General features: G+C 34.2%; 1 protein-coding gene across 8 annotated transcripts in view; it reads left to right on the forward strand.

Annotated features, from left to right (window-relative positions):
- Window positions 1–23,250, forward strand: part of PATJ (PATJ crumbs cell polarity complex component) — a 392,045-nt gene that overhangs the window by 5,069 nt on the left and 363,726 nt on the right. For all 8 annotated transcript variants that reach the window (XM_057500268.1, XM_036911254.2, XM_057500269.1 and 5 more), the window contains exons 2-7: window positions 4,159–4,215; window positions 4,314–4,480; window positions 6,296–6,490; window positions 7,717–7,856; window positions 12,174–12,369; window positions 14,472–14,600. In XM_057500268.1, coding sequence (XP_057356251.1) covers window positions 4,194–4,215; window positions 4,314–4,480; window positions 6,296–6,490; window positions 7,717–7,856; window positions 12,174–12,369; window positions 14,472–14,600 — 849 coding nt within the window. In that variant the 5' untranslated portion in view covers window positions 4,159–4,193. The remainder of the gene's footprint in view (window positions 1–4,158; window positions 4,216–4,313; window positions 4,481–6,295; window positions 6,491–7,716; window positions 7,857–12,173; window positions 12,370–14,471; window positions 14,601–23,250) is intronic.

Genomic DNA, 23,250 nt, shown 5'->3' on the forward strand with positions numbered 1-23,250 from the left:
CACTAATCTATCCTATTACCAGAATTACCTTTTTAAATAGAAATCTGGACTCAATACTTCCCTACTTAAAAGCCTTTAATTACTTCCTGTTGCTTACAGGATAAAGACCAGTCGGCTTAGCTACTTACTATTATTTACAAGGACCGTCTCAAAGTCTATCAGATCAGGGCTTCTCAGACTATCAGTGGTAAAAGATCAGGGATTCCCCCCTCGTCTTTCAAGGACTGATATTTCTGTAAAACAAATTATTAGAAAAATAATTGTTAAAAAAATGAAATATAAAAAGGAAATAGAAGGTAAGTGAAGCTTTTTTACTACTAAATTTAATAGATATACATTACTCTGCCACATTGCATGGTTTCTAAGTGCTTATTCCCAGTTTTGGTACTTAACATTTTGTGGGCTAAGCATCAGTTCACAGTGTACTCCACACTTAGAGTAACACCAACCTAAACTACTTTTTAATTTCTGCTATTTTTAGAGACTTTACACTAGGTCATTTAAACCTAGTTATTCTCACAGAAAGTCATGCACCTTTACACCTGTATGCAGTAGTTCTCTAAATTGTGGCCTCTAGGCCAGCAGCAGCAAGACCTCATGGGAACTTTGTTAGAAAAGCCAGTTCTCCTGACTCTTCTCAGGCCTGCAGAATCAGAAACACTGGCTGTGGATGCCAGCAGCAAACCCTCCAGATGGATCTGATGCATGCTCAAATTTGAGAACCACTGACCTAGGCAGCCGTATCTGTCCTTCAGACTGGGGCGCTTTTGAGAGTGAAATGGAGCACTGTGAATAATGATACTGGGTAACTGGAGACTACCATAGGCAAATGTGGACAAAAGGTCACAGTTTTTACACCCTGTTCTTGTTCTTTTATCAGAGAGGTTTCTAAGGTATTGTCATTCCAGCTTTCTCAAACTTCCCTGGGCAGGGCTAGTCACACTCCCTTTATGAGCTCTCTTAGCATACGGTGCACACTTCCCTTTTATTTTTTAAGTTATAAAGTTATAAAATTAATATATGTTTTTTAAATGAAGTTCAAACAACACTAAAATCTGTGAAGTAAAAGTAATTTTTCACCTCTCCATTCCCACTTGCACTTTCTAGGAGTACATAATCACTATTATTAAATAGACTGTCTTACTAAATCTAGAAACTTACTGTCTTGCCAATGGGTTTCAGCCCGGGGCAAGTTTACTATGGAGTCAGTGAGACAGAGGAATGACAATAGAACGTTCTTGGGTTAAAAGGGTTTATTACCCTGCTTGTGCTCCCAGCGATATGTCGAGCACTAGAATTATGTCTGTAATCCTCCTTGTCTCTGCCTCCGCCCAGAGCGCTGGGCAGAGCTCTTTATATAGTGACTCAGTCAGTAATAGCTCATTACCTACGGGTGTGGAAGCAGTAGCCTAGCAGCAGGCCAGTTACATCATCAAGTCGTTCAGGTTCAGGTGAGGTTACTGGCCATAGGAACTTTAATTTTCCCCACACCTACACACACAAGGATTTTTTTCTTACAAAAGGGAAAATAATGCACATATCCTGAAACTGTTTTAACTATTCAATTGTGTATATTAGATAATGTTCCTGTTTTAACACAAAGGGTTGAATTGTCAAAGCATACTCATGTGAATGTGAGATCTTACTCAGCACCAAACCTTACTCAAGATTCAAACATTACAAGCAGGAGGGGTGCACAGGAGCCAGGCATGGAACTTCCTTGCTGTAGGAGCACCCAGCCAGAAGGCACAGTTTCCAAACAATGTCACTTTTTTCTACATGCTTAAAATACCTGTTTACATACTGATTGGCATCAAGTCATTTATAAATGTACTTACAGACTTTTACTGCAATTTTAAAATTTGTTTACAGGAGTAAAATTTAACCTTAGGATAGATTTTTTTGTTTTGGGATACCACACAAGTTCTAATATATACAGAAACATTTTTCTCAAAGGATGCCTTTCTTGTTTAGGGAATCCTGAGTTTTATACTCCTTTAGTTACACAAATAGAAAATGTCTGTGTGATTATCTCCCATCTTCCAGCCAGCCATGCCCCATAAATCCATACATTCTCAGATTACTTACAAAAAGCAATGAAGACAGATCAGGTATTTCCTGACATTTTAAAATGAAGGACTCTGTTATCTATTAAAACCTTTAGGGTGTTAGCAAGGAGGTCTGGTATGGAGCTGGGAATCTCTAGCTGAAGGAGTGAGCCACATGCTTGCTGTTAACCATTTCCCTACCATTCCCATTTCAATACATTCAGACCTACTTTATTATTTTAATGACTGCTTTTAGAGTTTAGTTTTTCTGGGGGTTTTGTTATTAAAAACAATGCAGTAAATACCCTTGTACATTCATCCGTGTGCCCTTTTTTAAATATTTCTTTCGAAGAAACACTCAGAAGTGGATATTCTGGGTCAAAGAGGACGTAATTTAATATATTGATAGATACTGCTAAATTGTTCTCCTAAAAGATTATGCAAAATTATATTCCCACCTATTTTTCAGTGACATCTAGAGTAGAGGCTACCATTGATTAAAAAACAAAGCTGATCTGAGAGTAAAATATAGCATCTCATAGTTTTAGCTTGTACTCTTTGATTCAAAGAGGTTGATACGTTAATGACCACAAAGCTGCTCTTGTCAGTCTTTTGGGGCCTATGTTGCTATACAATAGGACAGAGCCATTGTGACTGTCCTGTTATTCAGTTACCTGTCAATGGGTAGCTGTAAGAATTGCACAGTTGAGACGCCTAGCACATTGGAAGTGTTTCTATGATGCTCTATTCAGCAGTTCTTGTGGTAGTTTTTACTGAATTCAGTGAACATTGGGATGCCATACATGGACCTTTTATCAATGCCAATGGCATTCCTTACTTGTTTTTAATATGCTTTCTTACTTAATGGCCTTGAATTAGAAGATAAAAATCTCAATTCAGAATCTGTATCCAGGGTTGACACCAGAAAATTTTGACTCTGTTACTCATATTTATTTGATGGTTCATTGCAACAGTGTACCACTGGTAAAAATGACCACCGTGGAAGGGACACTTGCCTCATAGCAAAGGTTTGTTGACTCTTTAGTTTTAGTTACATTATATTTTAGGCTGGCTTCAGCAAATCACTGGAATTAAAACACATTATCCTAGAAAATGCCATATTGGGTGGTTGCCTTGGAGACTCTTAGGTTACTAGTAAGAGTATGGGATCATTTGTGCAGCTGGAGATTTTCTTTCTAATCTCTAAAAATCTTCTTGGTCACTTAATTTGGATGTTCTTTTTCTAGCCCAGAATCCTTTAAAAAAAAAAAACTTGAAAAGTCAAAGTATAATTTACATATAGTAAAACATACTAATTTAAAAGATATAGTTCAGTGAATTTTGACAAGCATGTATGTCTGCATAAACAATACCTCATTCAAAACATGGAACATTTTTATCACCCCAGAAATCTCCCTCAAATCCCTCCTCAGTCAACTCCTTTTCACCCTGCCCAGGTAAATTCATCTAAAGTATAGATCAAACTTCATATGAATGGAATCATATAGTTTGTATCCTTTTTTGTCTAGTTTCTTTCCCTCAATGTTTCATCATGTGTAACTTTTTTCCTTTTTATTTCTGAGTATCCTATTATGTTTATGTACCATAACTTGTTTATGCATTCATTTGTTATTAGATATTTGGGTTTTCCTGGATTTGGGCTTTTGTAAATAAAAATACTATGAACATTCATGTACAGGTCTTTTGTGGTCATACATTTTCATTTTTCTTGGGTAAGTATTTAGCAGCAGAAGTTCTGGGTCATATAGTAAGTGCATTTTTAACTTTATAAGAAACTGCCAAACAATTTTCTGAAGTGTTGTACCATTTTATATTCCTACTTGCAACATATGAGAGTTCCAGTTGCTTCACATTTTTGTCAGCACTTAGTACTGTCTGTTGTTTTGTTTTCTAGTTTTAGACATCTTAGTGGGTATATAGTAGGTCCTCATTATGGCTTAAGTTTGAATTTCCAGAGTGAAGTCTTTTGATGAAGACTGTTCTTGAGATTTTTTTTTTAACTTTCAATGGGACTAGAGACATGTATATATATATATGTATACATACTAATGGAAAATCATCTTTTGTACTTAAAATTTTTTTTTTTTAGGTTTCTTTAGAAGTTATTGAAGACAATAATTCAAAATGCCTGAAAATCCTGCTACAGGTATACTAGATATATACTTCTATCACTAAATTAATGATTCAAAAATGGACTATAAGATGGGATTTAACTTGTACACTGATTATCTTTCTTCAAACAAGATAAACTGCAGGTCCTGCAAGTTCTTGATCGCCTGAAAATGAAATTGCAAGAGAAAGGTGACACATCACAGAATGAGAAGCTGTCTATGTTTTATGAGACACTGAAGAGTCCGCTCTTCAACCAGATACTCACACTTCAGCAGTCCATCAAGCAACTAAAGGGGCAGGTAAATTACCCATCAGGGTTTTCCGTATTGACAGATCCAAAGCAGCAAAGATAGAAGGAGATAGAGACAGAGGTAAACTGTCTCTAACTACTTTTAGTTCAGCAAAGGGAGTATATTGGGACTTTTGACATATGAGTAGCATTGGCATGGATACTTTAAAAATATTAATAATCAATTTTATGTTTGGCTTTGGAATATGGTTCTTGTAATTAAATATGTAAAGGTCAGATGCCTTGAGAATTCTTAACATTTTCTTCAAAATTATAAGATAGTGTTTAGCTTAAATATATTTTTGTCATGAAGTCTGTTTTCTAGCAAAAAGTGATCATGACCTTGTAGCACATTATTTATACCTCTCAATTATCAAATATTTATCAAATAATTATCAAATAAATACCAAACATCATGAGCATTCTGATTAGAAAATCCTTGGAAGCAGTACACTTGGTGTTTTAATATTTATCTGTATTTCCTCTGCTACATTTAGCATAGTACATGGACTCTTGCAGGCTCTAAATACATGGTTGTTGAATTATAGGATACAGTGCACCTCTATTTAGAGTGATGTAAAATAGTTTTAGCTGTCATCTTGGTTGCTGTGTTTCAGGGTTCTAAACTGATTGTAAATGATCTATTTTAGATGTTGAGCTTGAGTAGTTACTCTATAGATTAAATTTGGGCAAACTTTTAAATGTAACTGAGATATTTAGCAGAGTAAGTGAAAACTAGCAAAATTTGGGAAAAATATTTTTTGTCTGATGAACCAAAAGTCTGCCCATAAATATATAGAGCAAGTGATTTTTTTAATAACTAATTAAGGATTAACTCTGCACATATATCTTTCTGTGAATTTCTCTCTCTAGATCAGAATTTATACTGTAATTTTGACACTCCCCATTTTGAAAGTTAGCTTCCTGCAGTCTTTGGCCATGAAAGGAGTCCCATATTACAACAGTGAATGCTATTGATAACAATAGAAATTAGAAAGCTCTCTACAGATCTATCACTCTTACTGGACAAAGAGTGGATGTAGCCAACCACTCCACCATAGTAACATCTTTTAGATTTATATAGTTTACAGTTGATTTTGTCTATGAGGTCCTGTTGACGTTTGTTCTGACGTTACCTTTACTCCACTGTGTTGGCACTTGTATTAGCTAATGATATTTTTAAATTAACTACTATTTTCCTACTCTCCATAATTATAGATTTCTCCCCTTTTACCTCCAAGCCACCTTTTTTTAAACTAATGTTTAAGTTGCTCTGCATCTCATTTACTACTAATCTTGAGAAAGTACTTAACGCCTGTGTGTTTCTGTTTTCATGTTCACAAAATGGAGTAGTAGTGTCTCATAGAGCTGTTATAAGGATTAGAGGAGATAATATGTGAGGATAAGTGCTAAAGCAAACACTGATAAACATGTAATGTTATTTTTCTTGTATACTACCTTGGATCTTTTGTGGTTCCCCACATGGAAAAGCAGATAAATGCAGAAGGGCTCAGTGTCTTGCTTACATGCTTACATGACTGGATGTATCTGTGTATGGGAAGTGGGAATGAACTGTTTTACATGCTATTAATTTGAGGTAATGATAGAAGGCAGGAAACAATGCATTTTAAGCTATTAAACATTTTGTGTGATACTAAGTAAAATACAGCCTCATAAACACACAGATATGTATTTGTACCTTATCTCTCTCATGTGTATATATTTAACATGTATGTTATGTATGTGATGGGGAAAATATAATAAATAGAAATAATTTCTTTTCTGAAGGTTTCTGTTGATGTATCTCTGTTTTTGTCTCCAACAGCTCAACCATATACCCTCAGGTTGTTCAGTCAACTTTGATTTTTCTAAGAAAGGTTTATTAGTGTTTACGGATAGTGCCATTACTAACGGGAATGCCCACAGGTCCTCTAATAACTTGACTGTGTCTGGGTTATTTCCTTGGAACCCTAAGTCAGGAAATGAAAACTTCAACTCAGTCATTCAACAAATGGCTCAGGTAAAGTTATATCTTTTCATGGGAACATATAGCTTTATTTCTCTTACTACAACTTACTGAAGAAACCTATATTCACTCTTTTTGCTTTAAAATGTGTTACTATGTGTTTTGTTTGCTTATATTACTATATCGTCAGAAGGTATTGATACTACCTTCTAAACTGGGTGTTTTTAAATTTATTGGCTTAAAATTGCATAAGGGAAATAAATATTCTTCTGTGTGGTGAGGGGAGTTTTTAGATGAGGACTCCAATTTGACCATCTCTGCACTTGTTAGGAAAGAGATTATTATGCTTTTGATCATAGGAGAAAAATTAATGTCAACCAGAAGTGATGAAACTCCTTTTAATTTTATATCAAAACAAAATTAGTGGGAGTTAGAACCAATGTAAGTTCAAAAATCTAGGGAAACATTTGAAAGAGTACTGTATGTGTTTTAAAACTTAAATCAGTTAGTGGTTAACTGTAGTTACAGAGCTATTAATACTGGAAACAATGATGTGATTGCAAGACTGACTGCAATTGATTTGACTGTCTAGTTCCAATCCTTTAAGTAATAATTATTTTATGTTACTTTTGTTAGTTGATTACACTTATGAAGTTTTCATGTTAAAAACATGGTTATTAACTAAAGTAACAGAGTTCTTGTTTGTCATAGGTAAAGCCCACTTGAATGATGGCCTTTCCATAATCTTTTGAACTAACCTATTAAAATAGAATATTAATTTATCATGAGAGAATTAAAAATACAACCCTGAAAAATACAGCTGATTCTGACTTAGTCTGAACCCTAGCATATTTTTGAAATAACTAATTTGCTTTCCTCATTTAAAAATATATTTTACATTGAGAATTTAGAGAAATTCAATGTAAAAAGTAACTTAGAATTTACTATGGGAAAGGACACTTTTCTCAGGAATTTTCATTCAGTTTGGAATTCATCTCATCACGTCAATGAAGTGTGAAAATACCTCTCTGATTCCCTGAGGTTGCAGAACACTGCACATCCCCTCTTAAATTATTTTCTACTAAAAATAATCAAGTGAGAGGATTTCCAGAAACAATTACTGAAATGCTGAGTTTATCTGGTTTTATAGAAACGACTTAGGAGAAACTGTTTTTGTGCTATTTACAAAATAATAATTACAGTTCTTTGGAAAGTGTCTGTTGGTTATATGTACTTCACTGACTTTTTTTTTTTTCTGTTTTTTAATCTCCCTTCATTAGGGCCGGCAAATTGAGTATATAGATATAGAACGGCCTTCCTATGGAGGCCTTGGATTCAGTGTGGTGGCCATCAGAAGTCAAAACCTGGGAGAAGTTGATATCTTTGTGAAGGAAGTACAGCCAGGGAGTATAGCAGACAGGTGAGGAAAATGTTCATTTTGCTAATTTTTTTCTGACAATTCTGGAAACATTATTATAAAGAGGATAAGTAACTAGTAAGAAAAACAATAACCATAGCAGCTAACACTTACCCTCTTATGTATTTGTCAAACCTTCTGCAAATACTCTCACATGTACAGGTGACAGCAGTCTGACTAGTCTGAGTTTCTGAGAGAGTTAGTGGTTAACTGTAGTTACAGAGCTATTAATACTGGAAACAATGATGTGATTGCAAGACTGACTGCAAAACTAGTACTCTTTCTTCTCAACCAGACTTTCAAAATTGGTAATGATTTTTAGCTGTGGTCTGATTGTTAGGAATGTTGAAATTTGCATTCTGCATACTCTTACTGTTTATGAGCTTAAGGTTATAACAGCTTGCTTGATAGTCATACCATGCTCTTGATTATTTCACTTACTGTAAATTAAAGCTCCCTCAGGTGTATGTGATCCCCTCTGTGGTACTTGTGCCTTGTGTTTTTTTTAAAGGGGTAAGTACAAGCCTTATATTTTGTCTCTATTTAATAATTTCAGGTCTTTAGTTTATTATTCATTTAACATTATTCATTATATTACTATTTGTAAATTACTACTGCCTATCAGAATAATAGGAAGGTAAGTAGTACTATTATTAAAAACTCTCAATCAATAATATATTTTTGAATTCTCATTCTCCATTCATGGGGGATCAGTTCTAGTCTCCCCAACTGAAAATTTGGAAATAATGGATTTCCATGACTTTGCATCTGGAATTCCGCCATGTCATGCAGTATTTCCTCAACTATGGTCTGAGGAACCATAGCAGTGGTCAGATATATTTGAGAAACTATCCTGTTCTTGGAGATTGGGTGTACATAATTAGGGTAATCTCATAATTTATTGTCCAAGTTGGGATACTTTAGGAAGTGCGAGGGTGTGCTATTAATGGCACTGAGACAGCAGGTATAAACTAGGACTATTCTGGTGAATTTAGACAATCCAGGGAAACATGGACTTAGGGTCATATAACATTAGTTTACTTAAGGCAATGAAGTCTCTTGACAAAAAGCCTATTAACTTTGATTAGTCCAACTTTTCAATTTTTTTAACTTGAAAAAGTCATTATTAGGATATGATTCATATAACATAAGCATCACCACTTCAAAGTATACAAATTCAGTTGCTTTTAGTGTAGTTTCAATGTTGTACATTGTTTTTGTGGTCAATCCTTATGTCTCAGTTACTCTGTACTAACAGGTCTATAATTACAAATTGAGATGAGCACTTCTAAAAAGAGGAGTTTGATATTTGAATGTGTGGAGTAAACACTCTTGACCAAGGGCTAAGGAGTCAGGTGGCTTCCCAGAGGCAGTGGGCTTGAAGGGAAATTTGAGAGAAAACAGTGGGGTCTGCAGAGAGCAGAGGGTGTCATGAAGAGGAATAAAGGGGCTCTTGAGTGGTAGCCCTGGGAGAGAGCTGGGATACAGCTGTTATCCTTGGAGTGCGGCTGGTGTCTATCTCGTCGTGTGCGTACTTAGTGCAAGACTGTGAGAAAGCCCTGGAAAAAGGTAGAGGCCAGTCATGCAGAACCTTTAGATCATGTTAAATGATCTTGATCAATTCTTTCTTCTGAGCACCTTCCACATAGAACTGGGTTATTTTAGGAGGTCCCCAAAGACCTGTTGGCTCTGAAAGTCATAGAAATCCTTTATTAAGGAATATTATGATGGAGAGACAAGAACTGGTCTACCCTTGAATGGAAAGTGTGAATATTTATAAATAATGTGAGTTAAATTATAAATAATAATATCAGTTAAGCTAATTCTATTCAACTTTAGAATGCATCAATAGCATATTTTCCAGTAAACTCTCCTCTGCACCTTGTTTATCTTGGGTTGAGTTTATATTCCCTGAAAAGATACTAACTGGAAAGAAAAAAGGTATCCTGGAAGACTATTAGGTAGAAGGAAAGACAGAATAAAATAGATTGATTTCCAGAAAATAGAAAATTTTAGTATAAGTAAATTAGAGACTGACTTATGCAAAATGAGTTACATCAGGGTTGAAAAGATTTAATAATAACTCATTCATTTGGGATTAATTAAGAGATTCCCTTTCATGAACAAGCTGTGAATAGGAATTTTGGTGAGGAAGTTAAAGACAAGAGGACACTGGAGATGGGAAAATGGAAGTGATTCCAGGATATTGTCCTATAGTGATCATTGAGAAATGAATGCTTCTTTAGGTTTAAGGAAAAATCACAAGCAACATTCTTAATGAAAGAAATATGTACATTTCAAAATTATGAAAATAATACATGCATATAATAGAAAATTATAAAATACAGAAACATAATAAACAACCTCCTCAGCCTATTGGACCTTGACCACCCTGAGACAACTAGGAAATATATAAGAATATTTTCTTTTTATAAAGAAACAAGGCCATAGCATATATACAGTTTTGCATCTTACTATCTCTTAATATAACATAGGCCTTTCTTAATGAAAAGTTAAGTAATATTTTTAGTGCTACATGATCTGTTGTGAGAGTTACCCAAAATTTGGCATCAAAAATTGAAATATCCACGTGCTAGTTCCAAAGGACAAACTAAAACATTTGAGTCCCTGTCCTCAGAAAACTTAAAATGTACTAGGGAGGATTTAACTAGCATACTTAGTAGAAATGAATATTCAATGAGTGTTAAATGAGTGATTCAGAGAATTGTGATAAGGAGAACGAGACAGGCACAGAGACACTCAGCTGGACTGTGGAGGGTGGACTGAATTTGGCTGAGCAGAGTAGAAAAGCATTAGAGATGGAGAAAACCATTTACACAGCAGCAGGAAATGCCAGACATGTTTGAATGGGAAAGAGTAGATAAGAATAGTTGGAAAGGGGTTTACGTTGGGAGGAAGCCAAGTTGGAAGAGTGCTTTGGGACCAAATGTAGAGGCCTTCAAATACCAACCAAGTTTACACTGTGCCCTAGAGGTCAGAAGTTCCCAATTCTGGTCCATGATAAAGTTTTGCTGAATCTGCTGTGATAGCAGAAACATAAGGGCAATATAATAGAATTTTCACAATTCTAAATTTATGAATTAGAATTCTCTGTTCTGAGATATATCCCTTCTCAGGGAGAATTTTGTATTTTGAAGCTTACAAATGTTATTTAATGGAACAATCATAACAAGTGTTGTTTTCTTTCCTTTGACTCTCCTTTTTGGTCAATAACCATAATCATTATACATTTTTGAGTTGGGAAATACCAGCTTGAAGAGAGCCTAGAGAAATAAACCTTGAGGGATTTTGCAAATGAAGTTTTAGGTATTAGATAAGGATCTCCACTGGATGGTTGACGTTGGGAATGGAAAGGAGAAGATGGGTGGATACAAGAGAGATAAGGAAGGATAAGGAAGAATCGTGATAATGGAGAAACAGGAAGAGGAAGAGTAGTGTTTGGGGACTAAAGTCAAATACAGTAAATCCTACTGTTAGCAGCACTAAAGTTAAAGAGTGCTTCACAGTCAGCACTACTTCAGATAAGATGCTAAATATGTCCTGGCTTTCATTTCTTGCATGTAAAATTAAAAGGTGATTTTGAAGATTAAGTGAGAAGCATTTAGCATAATACCTGGCTCATAGTAAATGCTCAGTAAATATTAACTGTAATAGTGCTTTTCTTCCTTAAGATTTTACTAGTGTCTTTTAAAAAATAGTGGTTTTTACCTTGGCTAGGAGTTGGGAGATTGGTGATTGAGATAGAGAGAAGGACTTAGATACAGATTGGTAAGTAATCTCTATCGATTTTCAAGGAGAGTGCGGCCTCTGTTAACAAACAGTGGAAAAGTGAAGGACAGTGGTGATGATGGTGTGAATCTGCTAGAGAGGAGGTTATTGGTGAATTTGAGAAATTAGTTATCCTGGTGTAGTAGATGTTAAAGTCAGATTGGAAGGGGTTTAGGAGCACAGAGTTGGTACAGAAATGGGGTCAGTGTCCATGCTTGCATACCCTGGCAGTGGGGGCCCTATACATTGTTTTTGCTTATTTTTCTGCCCAAATGACTTTTAAAATATGTGTGTGTGTTTGTGTGTTTGAGAGAGAGTTTAGGGATGCACCACTTAATTGATTAATTAGCTTAAAAAGTGCTTTAATGAAAAGTGCTCTGAAGAGCCCTGTTATATATTAATTATTTGAATAAATGTACTAAGTGAAGTAGTAACCATAAGAAGCAAACTGCTTAAGGTGAATATAATAGATTTTTAAAACTCAGGGTATTACATCACATAAAACAAAATTTTTTTTCTTATTTCATAAAGGGATAAAAGATTAAAGGAAAATGACCAAATATTGGCTATTAATGACACACCACTGGATCAGTACATTTCCCATCAACAAGCAATTGCATTATTGCAACAGACCACTGGATCTTTGCGTCTGGTTGTGGCCAGGGAACCAGTCCACACAAAAAGCAGTACTAATACCAGCCTTGCTGACACCACTGTGCCTGAAACAGTGAGTTGCAAATTTTGAAAAATATTTAATTTTCAATTATACAATTGATTTTAAGAAGTATAAAGGCATTTAAAAGGTGTCATTTTACTTGTCATAGTTTAAGAGAAGATGATCATTATCTCCAAATGTAACTTTAGCATTGTAAATAAGGTAGTTCATGAAGGGTTTTTGTTTTGTTATTTCAATGTCCTGTGGTTCTACTTATTTAAGATTATTATTTAATATAGAGGACAAATTGTTATATTAGTTATAACTTATTTGGTGATGGGAAGAGTCTTATTTTCCTTGGTGACATAGCCAGTTAATTAAGCTGAGAGTTTTTATTGGAGATTTACAGTTGAGTATCTTAAGTAAGATTTGGTTATTTATTTCAGAAACACAATACAATATAATTATTTTTGTAAATTATATTGGGTGTTTATGACTAGATTATTGATACTACAAAATTATAGAAGTTTTTCTTTTTTTCAGTGTAAGGTTGTGTGCCGAACAATTTAAAAAAAAAAGAATATGTCTTTTTTGGGAATCTAAACGTGCTTTATTTGACAGATTTTGGCCTGCATTTTCAGAATGCAAGCTATAATCTTATTTTCTTATAACACTAAGTGCTCACTGATTTATTTAATTTTCATTCATTGGGATGAAAGACAGACTGGGTACAGTGCAAGGTCATAACACAAATTAATGTATAGACATTTTCCTTGTAATCAGTAATATTTACATAATAAATAGACTGAACAAAATGGGAAATTGCTTAGCATAGTGTTTAAGAACAAGAGCTCTGGATCAGCTAAGATGGGTTCAAGTCCAGTTGTTCCATTTTCTAGCTGTGTCATACTGGCCAGGTTCCTTGACTTCTCCGCACCTCCGTTTCTTCATTTGTTACTTGGAACTACTAATAATGTCTACTTAGCCAGAGACATCATAAAAATTAAATGAAAATGCATGTGAAGAATTACGTAAGGTGTTTGGTACAGAGTAAAAGCTCTATGAATATTTTTAGTAAATGTTTCTTCCCAGATAATAGATACTGTTCCAGATATGAATTTATTAAGCATCCCAATATTCCTAGTTATTTTAACATTGCATAGTAACTTTCCAGTACAGTATAGTATAATAGAAAAGCTAATTAAATAAATATGCCCTAATGATCTTGAGAGGGAGAATTTGCTTCTGCAGTTAGATTATGTTAATTTAATGCACATTTCTGATGAAAGCTGCTAGTTAGAGGAAAAATAGTTGTCTTTTGGTCTCATTTGAATAATCCTGTCGCTAGTATCCCTATTCAGGCCTACCTGCCTCTCCCTCATGGGAGTTGGCCAAGTTAGTCCCTTCACTTTGTGTCCTTCTCACCATTTTATTCTTCACATTGCTGTCAGATTAATCTTCCTAAACCAGTGCTTTGTTCCTGTCCTTTCTTCTAACATTTTCAGTTATTCCCATTCACTCATCCAATTAAATCCAATCTTTTATTTGACCATATCCTTGACCCATTCTGTTATCTGGCCCAGCTTTGCCCTTACATTTTTGCTTTTGCTTGAATGTCTTTTTTTGTCTCTGTAGTGCAATTAAAATGCTACTTTTTCCTTGAAGCTTTCCAGAATTGCTCATTGAATTTGACTTCTTGTCTCTGTCCACTGCCCAAATCTTTATATTTTGTGATTCTTATTCAATTTGAGTAAACACATATTTATTGTTTCCTACTTATGTGCTGGACATTGTGCTAATATTGGGCATAGACTGGAGAATGAGACAGACATGTTTCTGTCCTCTTAGAGCTATGTGTCGTCTGATTTCATGTTGTCTTGTATTTTAATTACTTGTGTTTTAGTTTATTAGAGCTATATGTCATCTGATTCCATGTTATCTTGTATTAATTACTTGTGTTTTAGTTTGTCTCTACTGGATTATAAGATCCTTCAGGGCAGGGGCCATCTGATCATCTTTACGTATCTCCTAGCCTCCAGAAAGTTGCCTTGATTAATTGTATGGATGTTCAATTTGTTGTATACCTGTTACTTTAGTAATTACTGTATTGGGCAACAGCTAAGAATCTGTGTGTTTTACTAACGCTTTGGCTCTTGCCATTCATTCATGTGTAGGTTCGTTGGGGCCATATTGAAGATGTTGAGCTCATTAATGATGGCACTGGGTTAGGTTTTGGAATAGTTGGAGGAAAATCAAGTGGCGTGGTTGTGAGGACTATAGTTCCTGGAGGATTAGCGGATCGAGTAAGTTGCCCTTTATTTTCATTTTGGTTTTATACAATTTCAGTTGTGTGGCTGGAAATGCAATTTTATGCCATGGATCACTAGGATGTATGATTCCATAACTAGAATTTAAGTATTGTGAAGATGTTTTTTGGTAAATGTTTATATACACTCACTGTAGTTTATTTTAAATAGTTCATAGATCAACATTTGGGTTTTTTGTTTTTGTTTTTGTTTTTGCCTATGATTGACACTCTTCTTGATTCCATCAGAGGACAACTATTTTTATTGAAATGAGTCATTCGTGGTCATTGAATTTGAATGTCAGTATTACTCTCTCCCAGTGTACCTTTCAAGAGCCTAACTATGAAAACCAGAAGATACGTGATTATTAAACATTTGTCCCAATATTATATGTGGTAAATTTCACTTAAATTACAATTTTCTGGCATTATGAATCAAATGACTATTATTTAGCTGTGTTTAAACTGAAAAAGTGGGCCATTTTAAAGCTTATCAACTGTTTCTGCTCAGTTTCACATTGAAGAAAGTGTTTAAAGTACCATTTAGTTTTCAGAAAGTAGTTTAGAAATTTAGTTATGAAGCTCCTTAATAATGAACTCATATAGACTGTCCATGATAATCAGAATAATATGTAAATTTATCTGATTAATGTCCAGTAACATAAATTTATCCCTTCTAATAAACATAAGATGAACTTGCTGTGCACTTGCAGCTTTGAGTCAAGTTCCTCAGCTCTCTATTTCTACTCAAGAATGCTCCTCCTTATGCAAATTGTGGAGCTATTAATATTTCTATTATCCTTTTAGCATCTAAGTGTAATGTATTTAAGGAAGCGGCCTTCTGGGGTCCCTGGGACTTTTGCAGGAGGTCTGTGAGATCAAAACAACTTTCTTACTAAGGCTAAGATGTTCTTAGCTGTTTCACCACGTTGCATTTGCACTGATGATGCACAAGCAGGGTCAGACTTAAATTCTTGATGCCTCAGTGTGAAACAAGGTGACAGCGTTAAGCTGTACTGGCAGTCATTGCATTATTCTCCACCATGTGCTTGCAACAAAGAAGAAAAAAAATGCCAGTCTCACTTAAGAAAAAGTGAGCAAAAGTATTAAATTTAGTAAATTTTGACCTTGAAGTGTATGTCTTTTTAATATTGTATGACAAAAATGGGACATACCATATAGCACCTGTGCCATATACTGAATTATGATTATTGTCTTGAGAAACATTTATGAGACAAATTTGCCATGTTTTTATATGGAACAGCATTTGAACTTTTAAAATAAAAAAAAATTATTTAAAAAAATTTGGGTGGATATAACTGACATATAACATTATGTAACCTTCAGGTATACAACATAATGATTTGGCATTTGTTTATATTGCAAAAAGATCACCATGAGAAGCCTAGTTAACACTATGATCACCATATAGTTATAATTTTTATTTTTTTCCTTGTGACAAGAACTTTGTGTGCTACTTTCTTAGCAACTTCCAAAAATACAAACGGTATTATTAATTGCAGCCACCATGCTATACATGATATCCTTAGGACTTATGTGTCTTATCACTGAAAGTGCTGTTTCTGACAGAAAAACTATAGTTATTCAGACTTGGGTAGTTGGCACACATTTCCTTGAAAATGGATAAAGTAAGCTTATCATTTCAAGGAAAATGACTGACAGCATTTGTTGGTGATGATGAAATTTGAACTTTGAAGTGAAAATTAGAGTTTTGGAAAATTTGTGTTTGCCACAAGCTTGAAATTTTGCAATATGTAAAGACTTTTCTGATAAGGTTGTTGGTGATACTGTTAATCAATATGATTTTTTGATAATATGTCAATATTTGGAAGAGCTGAGTAGCTCTGAATCAATATTTTCTGAAAACCAATGTATGATACGGCAATATATAAGTAAAAGATCGATAAAAAATTCAAGATTGATCAATAGGCTTCTAATGAAAAAGTGTCTGAAAATGTGTTGGTATAGTTTCAGCTTCCACATTGAAACCGATTTTTAAGAAACCACTGTCAAGTTGTGGTGTGTTACCAAAGAAGAATGGACTAAAGGTGTTTGAAACCCTTCTCCATTTCCTGGCTATACATCTGATTGAGGCTAGAGTTTCCTTATATACTTAAACCAATACAACATAGCATAATATATAGAGTTCTAAGGCAGATATAAAAATCCAATTGTCTTCTTTTAAGCCAACAGTGAAGAGATTTGCAAAAATATTTAAAAATACTACTCTTCTCACCATTTGTTTTGTTTTAGAAAATACTCCTTTTAAAAATAAAAATATGAACAATATATTAAAATATTTTTATATATTATATATATAGTATATTACTTACATTAAATACTTTAAAAATTTTATAGTGCTATTTTCTAATTCATTACATATCAGTGGAGAGAACCATATAGACAAAAGCTCTTTGAGATTCTCAGTAATTTTTGAGATACAGTGATATACAGTAAATTGTCCATATACAAAGCTTAATAATAATAAGTTTTGATACTGTCAAGTTGTGATTACTGTTAAGTCTGAATTCTATAGGCTGGAAATTCAGGTAAGAGTTGACATTGCAGCCTGGACCCTGAAATTTGTAGGGCAGGTTGGCAGGATTTCTCAGAAAATCAGGCAGGATCTCTGTACAGTCTTGAGGCATAATTCTTTCTTCTCCAGGAAACTTTAGTTTTTGCTCTTAAAGTCTTCAACCAATTAGATGGAGCCCCTTGATGTTATTGAGATTAATGTGCTTTATTTAAAGTCAACTGAGTGTAGAAAAATGTTACCCCATTAACATCTAGATAATGTTTGACCAAACAACTGATATCACAGCCTAGCCAAGAAGACACATAAAATTTAACCATCACACCATCTATCACCTCAGTCAAGAAAATGGGCATATCCATCACTCACAAAAGTTTCCTGTGCCCCTTTGTAATCCCCAGTCCTCCATCCTCAGTTTTTAAGAGTGTATAGGGTTTCAGAGAATGGTTGAAAATGGTCACTTTATGGAAATACATCTTAAAAATACATCTGTGGCACAAAACAAGTATTCTTAGGGGCTTTTCGAAAATTTTTGTGACCTGGGAAAGGATGAGATTTTGTGGAGTGTTTTACTATCCCCCATCCCCCACACCTTAGCAATTTTTTAAGCTTGTTGGCTGGAGTAACATTTTTCAAGGTGCGAAGTGGAATAAGTATTGTGAAAAACAAAGGACCAAATAAACTTAGAAAACAACAAGTTAAACAAAATCAAATAGGTTTCTTTACTCTGAGACTTTTCTGAGCTTTTAATTTCCTAATGTGCATTATGAATTTTCACAAGGAGAATATGATATGCAGGGTTTCCCAGATAATCCCTTTGAGGCACCGTTGGGAAAAGCCCAGGTCTGATTTTCACCATTTCCTAAAAGGAAATGGTCATCAAGGAGGGGACAGGGTGTGCCAGCCAGACTCATAATGGAGAAGCAAGTGTTTATGGCATTGTTATCTGCCTAATATACAGTATTCTCATGTAATCCTTAAAACAGCCATACATTTTATTCCCAAATTATAGATATGCAGATTGTTAAGAAATTGCCCAAGGCTACACAACTAGGAAACGGCAAAGTCAGGATATAGTCCACATCTGTTAACTCTGGAGCCCATCCTTTATAGCTGAAATCTATTCATCCGAAGGTGATTCTGATGTTTTCCTTTTCCTGATGTGTACCTGTCCAGGGTTGGCCAAGCCTATCATCAGGGAATAGCGAGGTCTAGGAACAGCAGAGCTGTTGGCTCTTTCATTGGAGAATGTGGTGAGACCTAAACATGGGCACAGGGCAGTCCCCCCTCTCTCGCTCATCTCAGCTAATGGCAGATAAATGTCTTCAACTGACTCTGTGTATTGTTGCTATGTCTGTAAATTGCTCCTCATCTAATCTGACCGTAGCTTTTAAAAGTTAAAGGGAATATTTCTTTTATTGAAAATATACCTATGTTTTAAATATTAATGCTCACTCTTGACTGTGGCAATGTTCAAGTTAATGAAATAGGGTTCTTAGTTCATGAGTTCAGGTGTAATCAAGATTAATCATAAGTAATACCTACATTCTGCTAAAGGGGTTAATTAATACTACTTATTGTATAATAGTAAGTTAGTACTGTATAATAGTAAATTAAAAGTTAGTATTTCTTATTTAAAAGAGTTTCATGAACTAGCCCTTATATTTCTTTTGTACTTATAGATAAGTCGTATGTGTGGTTGGAAGATGGGGTAGAGTTGAGGAGTTGTGGCAAAGAACACTTAAACTGAGATCACTGCAGTCTAAAGAGGTGTCAGAAATGGATGCATTTGATGGACTTGCTGTAATCAGGGCACTAGGCTAAAGATTTTACATATAGTGTTAAGTTTAATGCTTATATATAAAAGAGAAATTTATTCCCATTTTGCATAAGAGGGATCTGAGATTTAGGTGGGATAAATAACTGACCTTTGACCATACACTTTGACTAAGTAGAGCCAGAATTTGAACTTAGATGTGTCAGACTCCAAAGCCCTTACTTTTCCTTCACTGTCTACCCTCTCTAATGTTATAAAGTAAATGAAATATAAAAATAGTGATTTATATGAGTTTTTTAGATACATTTGTTGAGGTCTTGTTTTAATGACCAATCAGTAAATATAATCAAGGCCAATTCCATGGATAGGGAAATTATATGTTATCATGTTAAGGGGAGGTAAAAACCCATCTGCTTATAATCCTCATACTCTCCCAAATTCACAGTACCTGAAACATAACGTCTTTTGAAAATTCTCTTCAGCTATGGCAAAAATTCCAAAACTTTTCAGCAGTTAGAAGTTTTTTGGTTTCTATTTTTGTTTTTTTAAATTGATAATGGACAGTATAAAACTTCTTTGTTTTGCAGAAATCTCTTTTATGGGCTGGAGGAATTCTAGGGGAATTGGATTCACTGAGTTACCCCCATTGTTCTAGAAGTTGACTAGTACAACACAGCCTACTTAAAAGTTGTCATGAATTATTGACTCTTTGGTATCAGGCAGTTATATTATGAGTCATATTAACTATCCAGTAACCTTTAATACTAAGAAGGAATGGAACCAAGCAAGGATTGGAGTGTTGGTATGAACTATCAGGCGTTTTCAATCTAGGAAAAGCAAGGCCCAGCTTGAAGCCATGGAGCAGTTGGCTATTCCCAAGCAATTTGGCTTTGAGTAAGTCTATAAACATATTTTCTTTATCCTTAAAAATCAGTTGATGAGGGCTCTGGGAATTAGAATAGGATAGAATAGATGTACTCAGATTTAGTACCTTCCTTTAATTCCTTGAGGGAAAGAGTGTTTATTTTATAAAGTCACTATTTTCTGTCAATGACATGTTGCCTTTTGATAAAAGACCAAAGATGGAACTGGCCTGGAATCAAAAGTAGTAGTAATTTCATTTTATGAGTTGTGAAAGTACTTGGTGCCATTTTTAGAAACAAATTTGATTTCTTTCTTTTGTAGCTCAGTCCTGAATTTATTTAGGTTTTCAAATAATTTTTGAATACAAATTATTGCCAACCATAGCCTATCAGAGAACTTAAAATGCAAAGTTTTATATATATATATATATATATAATATATATTATATATATGTTTTAGCCAATAACTACTAACTTGGATTAAGTTACTTTTGCTCTTTTAAAAAAAAACATATAAATGATACCTTCAGTACTTTTACTGTGATAGTGTGTTACCCTATTATCAACTATTTTAATTTTTCTGCCTTCCATAGTGTCTTTGCCTACCTATATTTGTTTTCTCTTTTGAGATAATCTATGGCTTAATAAGCTTTTATATTTGAACGTTTGATTAACATGCTATGTGTTTGAATCTTGGCATAGCTATGTATTGGCTATCACTGATACATGATTTCTGTAAAAGAGAAAAAAAAACTATGCCTTTTAGTTTCCTTGCACACTAGACAGGTTATGGAAGGAGAATATCAATCAGAAAATATCAGTAAAATGCAATATTTGGGGCAGCTGGACTTATAAAAGGTAGCTGTCATTTTTGTGTCTTTTCTATCAATCTGACTAATGATTGTTTTTGCATTTATGAATTCTTCAGAACACCTGTTTTTCTGGAAGAAGAAATGTTTGACTTTCAGTGATAGATGCAAATTGTCTGTATCATTTTAAATTGAATTGAGGTAAAATAGGAAAAAAAGTAGTGCCTAGCAAGTGACTAAATATGTACTTATGGTGAAATGCCCTTCTTTGTCTAAGCCAAGTATGAAAACACTTATTTGACATAGTCTTTATTCTTCGATCAGGCCATAATTCTGTTTAAGGATGGTTTGATTCACAGAGGCAACTTTTTTCTTATTTTTCATCATGATTATTGACTTACATTTAAGTAGTTCCTTTAGTTCATGTTTGTTGCATTGATAAAAATAGAATACCAAATTATCAGTGCTTAAATAGAAATCCAGCAGTTCTTTCTTTTTCCATAATAACTTTTCCTGGTATCTATTTCTTTTCTCTAAGCCTTTCCAAATACTTCCGAATTGAGTTGCATTTGTTTCCCTGCTCCTCTCCACTATCAGTTGCTTCTAGTGTCTTCTGCAGAGTTCACAGAAAAGCACCAGCTTTCTACTAATTATTTTGATCTAACGCCTTCCTTCATTCAGGTTTCTGTGAAATTGGAGAAAAGGAAGGGTGGGGAATAGACTTTATAGGCTGAAGACCTCTTTTCACTGTTTTCTTCTACCTCCATCTACAATTTATAGATGGCGCCCCCTGGAGGCAGGAATATGAAGCTTAGAACTGCACAAGCCCATGGTCACTGCTGTTCTTAGGCTGTCCTCTCAGTAGCAAAATACCTATTTTTCATCTTCCTTTTATTTAAACTTTTTAACAGTTATTGGCAATCTCTTGGAGAATAAGACAACAGTAAATTCATCTCTGCTAGCTTTATCCTGGAGATACCAGTATAAGACAAATGACTAAGTGAGAACAGATCTTCAGTGGAACAGCTTAGGTTGAGCTTTGGTTCTGCCATTTATTAGCTTTGTGACATTGGTCAAATCAGTCAAGCTTTTTGAATTTCAGTTTTCTCATTTTAAAGTTGTCCTCTGAATGAGATGATACATGAAAAGTGATTTTCAACTTATAAAGTGCCCTGCAGATGTAATTTTTCATAACCAGCTGTTTATATTTTGGTGTCTTCAGTACATTGCACTAAAGATAAATAAAGAGAATTCAGAATTTTTGATGAAACAAGCTTAGTGAAAATGCAGATGGATTAGCTGTTTCAAAAATTTCACAAATGAAGATAGAATGGAAATGATAAACATTTTGAACTGATGTGCTTTTTGATAAACTGTTTTAAACTTTTCTGTGTGTGAAGTAAATATACACATAAAAATATATTGTCTGTGTCACTTTAAGTAATCAGTAATCACTAATGTACATATCACCCAGTTTAAGAAATACACATAAATAACAAAAATAATGATAGTAATAATCACCTATGTACATATCACCAGCTGACAAAATAGAACATTACAAATCATTTCTCTAAACTTATCCAGAACTATGACTTTAAATGCCTCCTGTCTGCTAATGACGTCCACATTTAAATATGTAGTCTGGCTGTCCTCCTGAACTCCAGATTTGTATATCCAGCTACATATCAGATATTTTTACTTGCGTGTCTAACAGGCATCTTAGCCTGAACATCTGTAAAATCAAACTCCTGGTTTCTGCTTCTACCCATCCATTCTTCTGTAGTTTTCTTTATCCCATTTCATAACAACTCTGTCTTTCCAGTTGCTTAGGCTAAAAAGTTGGAGTTCTGAAAACTTTTTTTCCCTCACACCCCATTTAGAAGCTATCAGCATGGCCTGTTGACAGTTCATTAATAATATATCTAGAATCTCACTTCTTTTTTTTTTTTTTTTTTTTAATTAATAATTATTTTTTATTGAAGGGTAGTTGACACACAGTATTACATTACATGAGTTTCAAGTGTACAACACAGTGGTAGAACATTTATATACATAATTCTAGGTTCCAGCTATCACCCTACCAGGCTGTTACAATATCTTGACTATATTCCTTATGCTATACATTACATCCCGGTTACTAATTTATTTTACCATTGGAAGTCTGTCCTTTTTTTTTTTTTTTTTTTTGTGAGGGCATCTCTCATATTTATTGATCAAATGGTTGTTAACGACAATAAAATTCTGTATAGGGGAGTCAATGCTCAATGCACAATCATTATTCCACCCCAAGCCTAATTTTTGTCAGTCTCCAATCTTCTGAGGCATAACAAACAAGTTTTTACATGTAGAACAAATTCTTACATAATGAATAAGTTACATAGTGAACAGTACAAGGGCAGTCATCACAGAAACTTTCGGTTTTGCTCATGCATTATGAACTATAAACAGTCAGTTCAAATATGAATACTGATTTGGTTTTTATACTTGATTTATATGTGGATACCACATTTCTCTCTTTATTATTATTATTTTTAATAAAATGCTGAAGTGGTAGGTAGATACAAGATAAAGGTAGAAAACATAGTTTAGTGTTGTAAGAGAGCACATGTAGATGATCAGGTGTGTGCCTGTAGACTATGTGTTAA

This window comes from Manis pentadactyla, chromosome 4 (genome assembly GCF_030020395.1).
Source record: "Manis pentadactyla isolate mManPen7 chromosome 4, mManPen7.hap1, whole genome shotgun sequence".
Classification (NCBI taxonomy): domain Eukaryota; kingdom Metazoa; phylum Chordata; class Mammalia; order Pholidota; family Manidae; genus Manis; species Manis pentadactyla.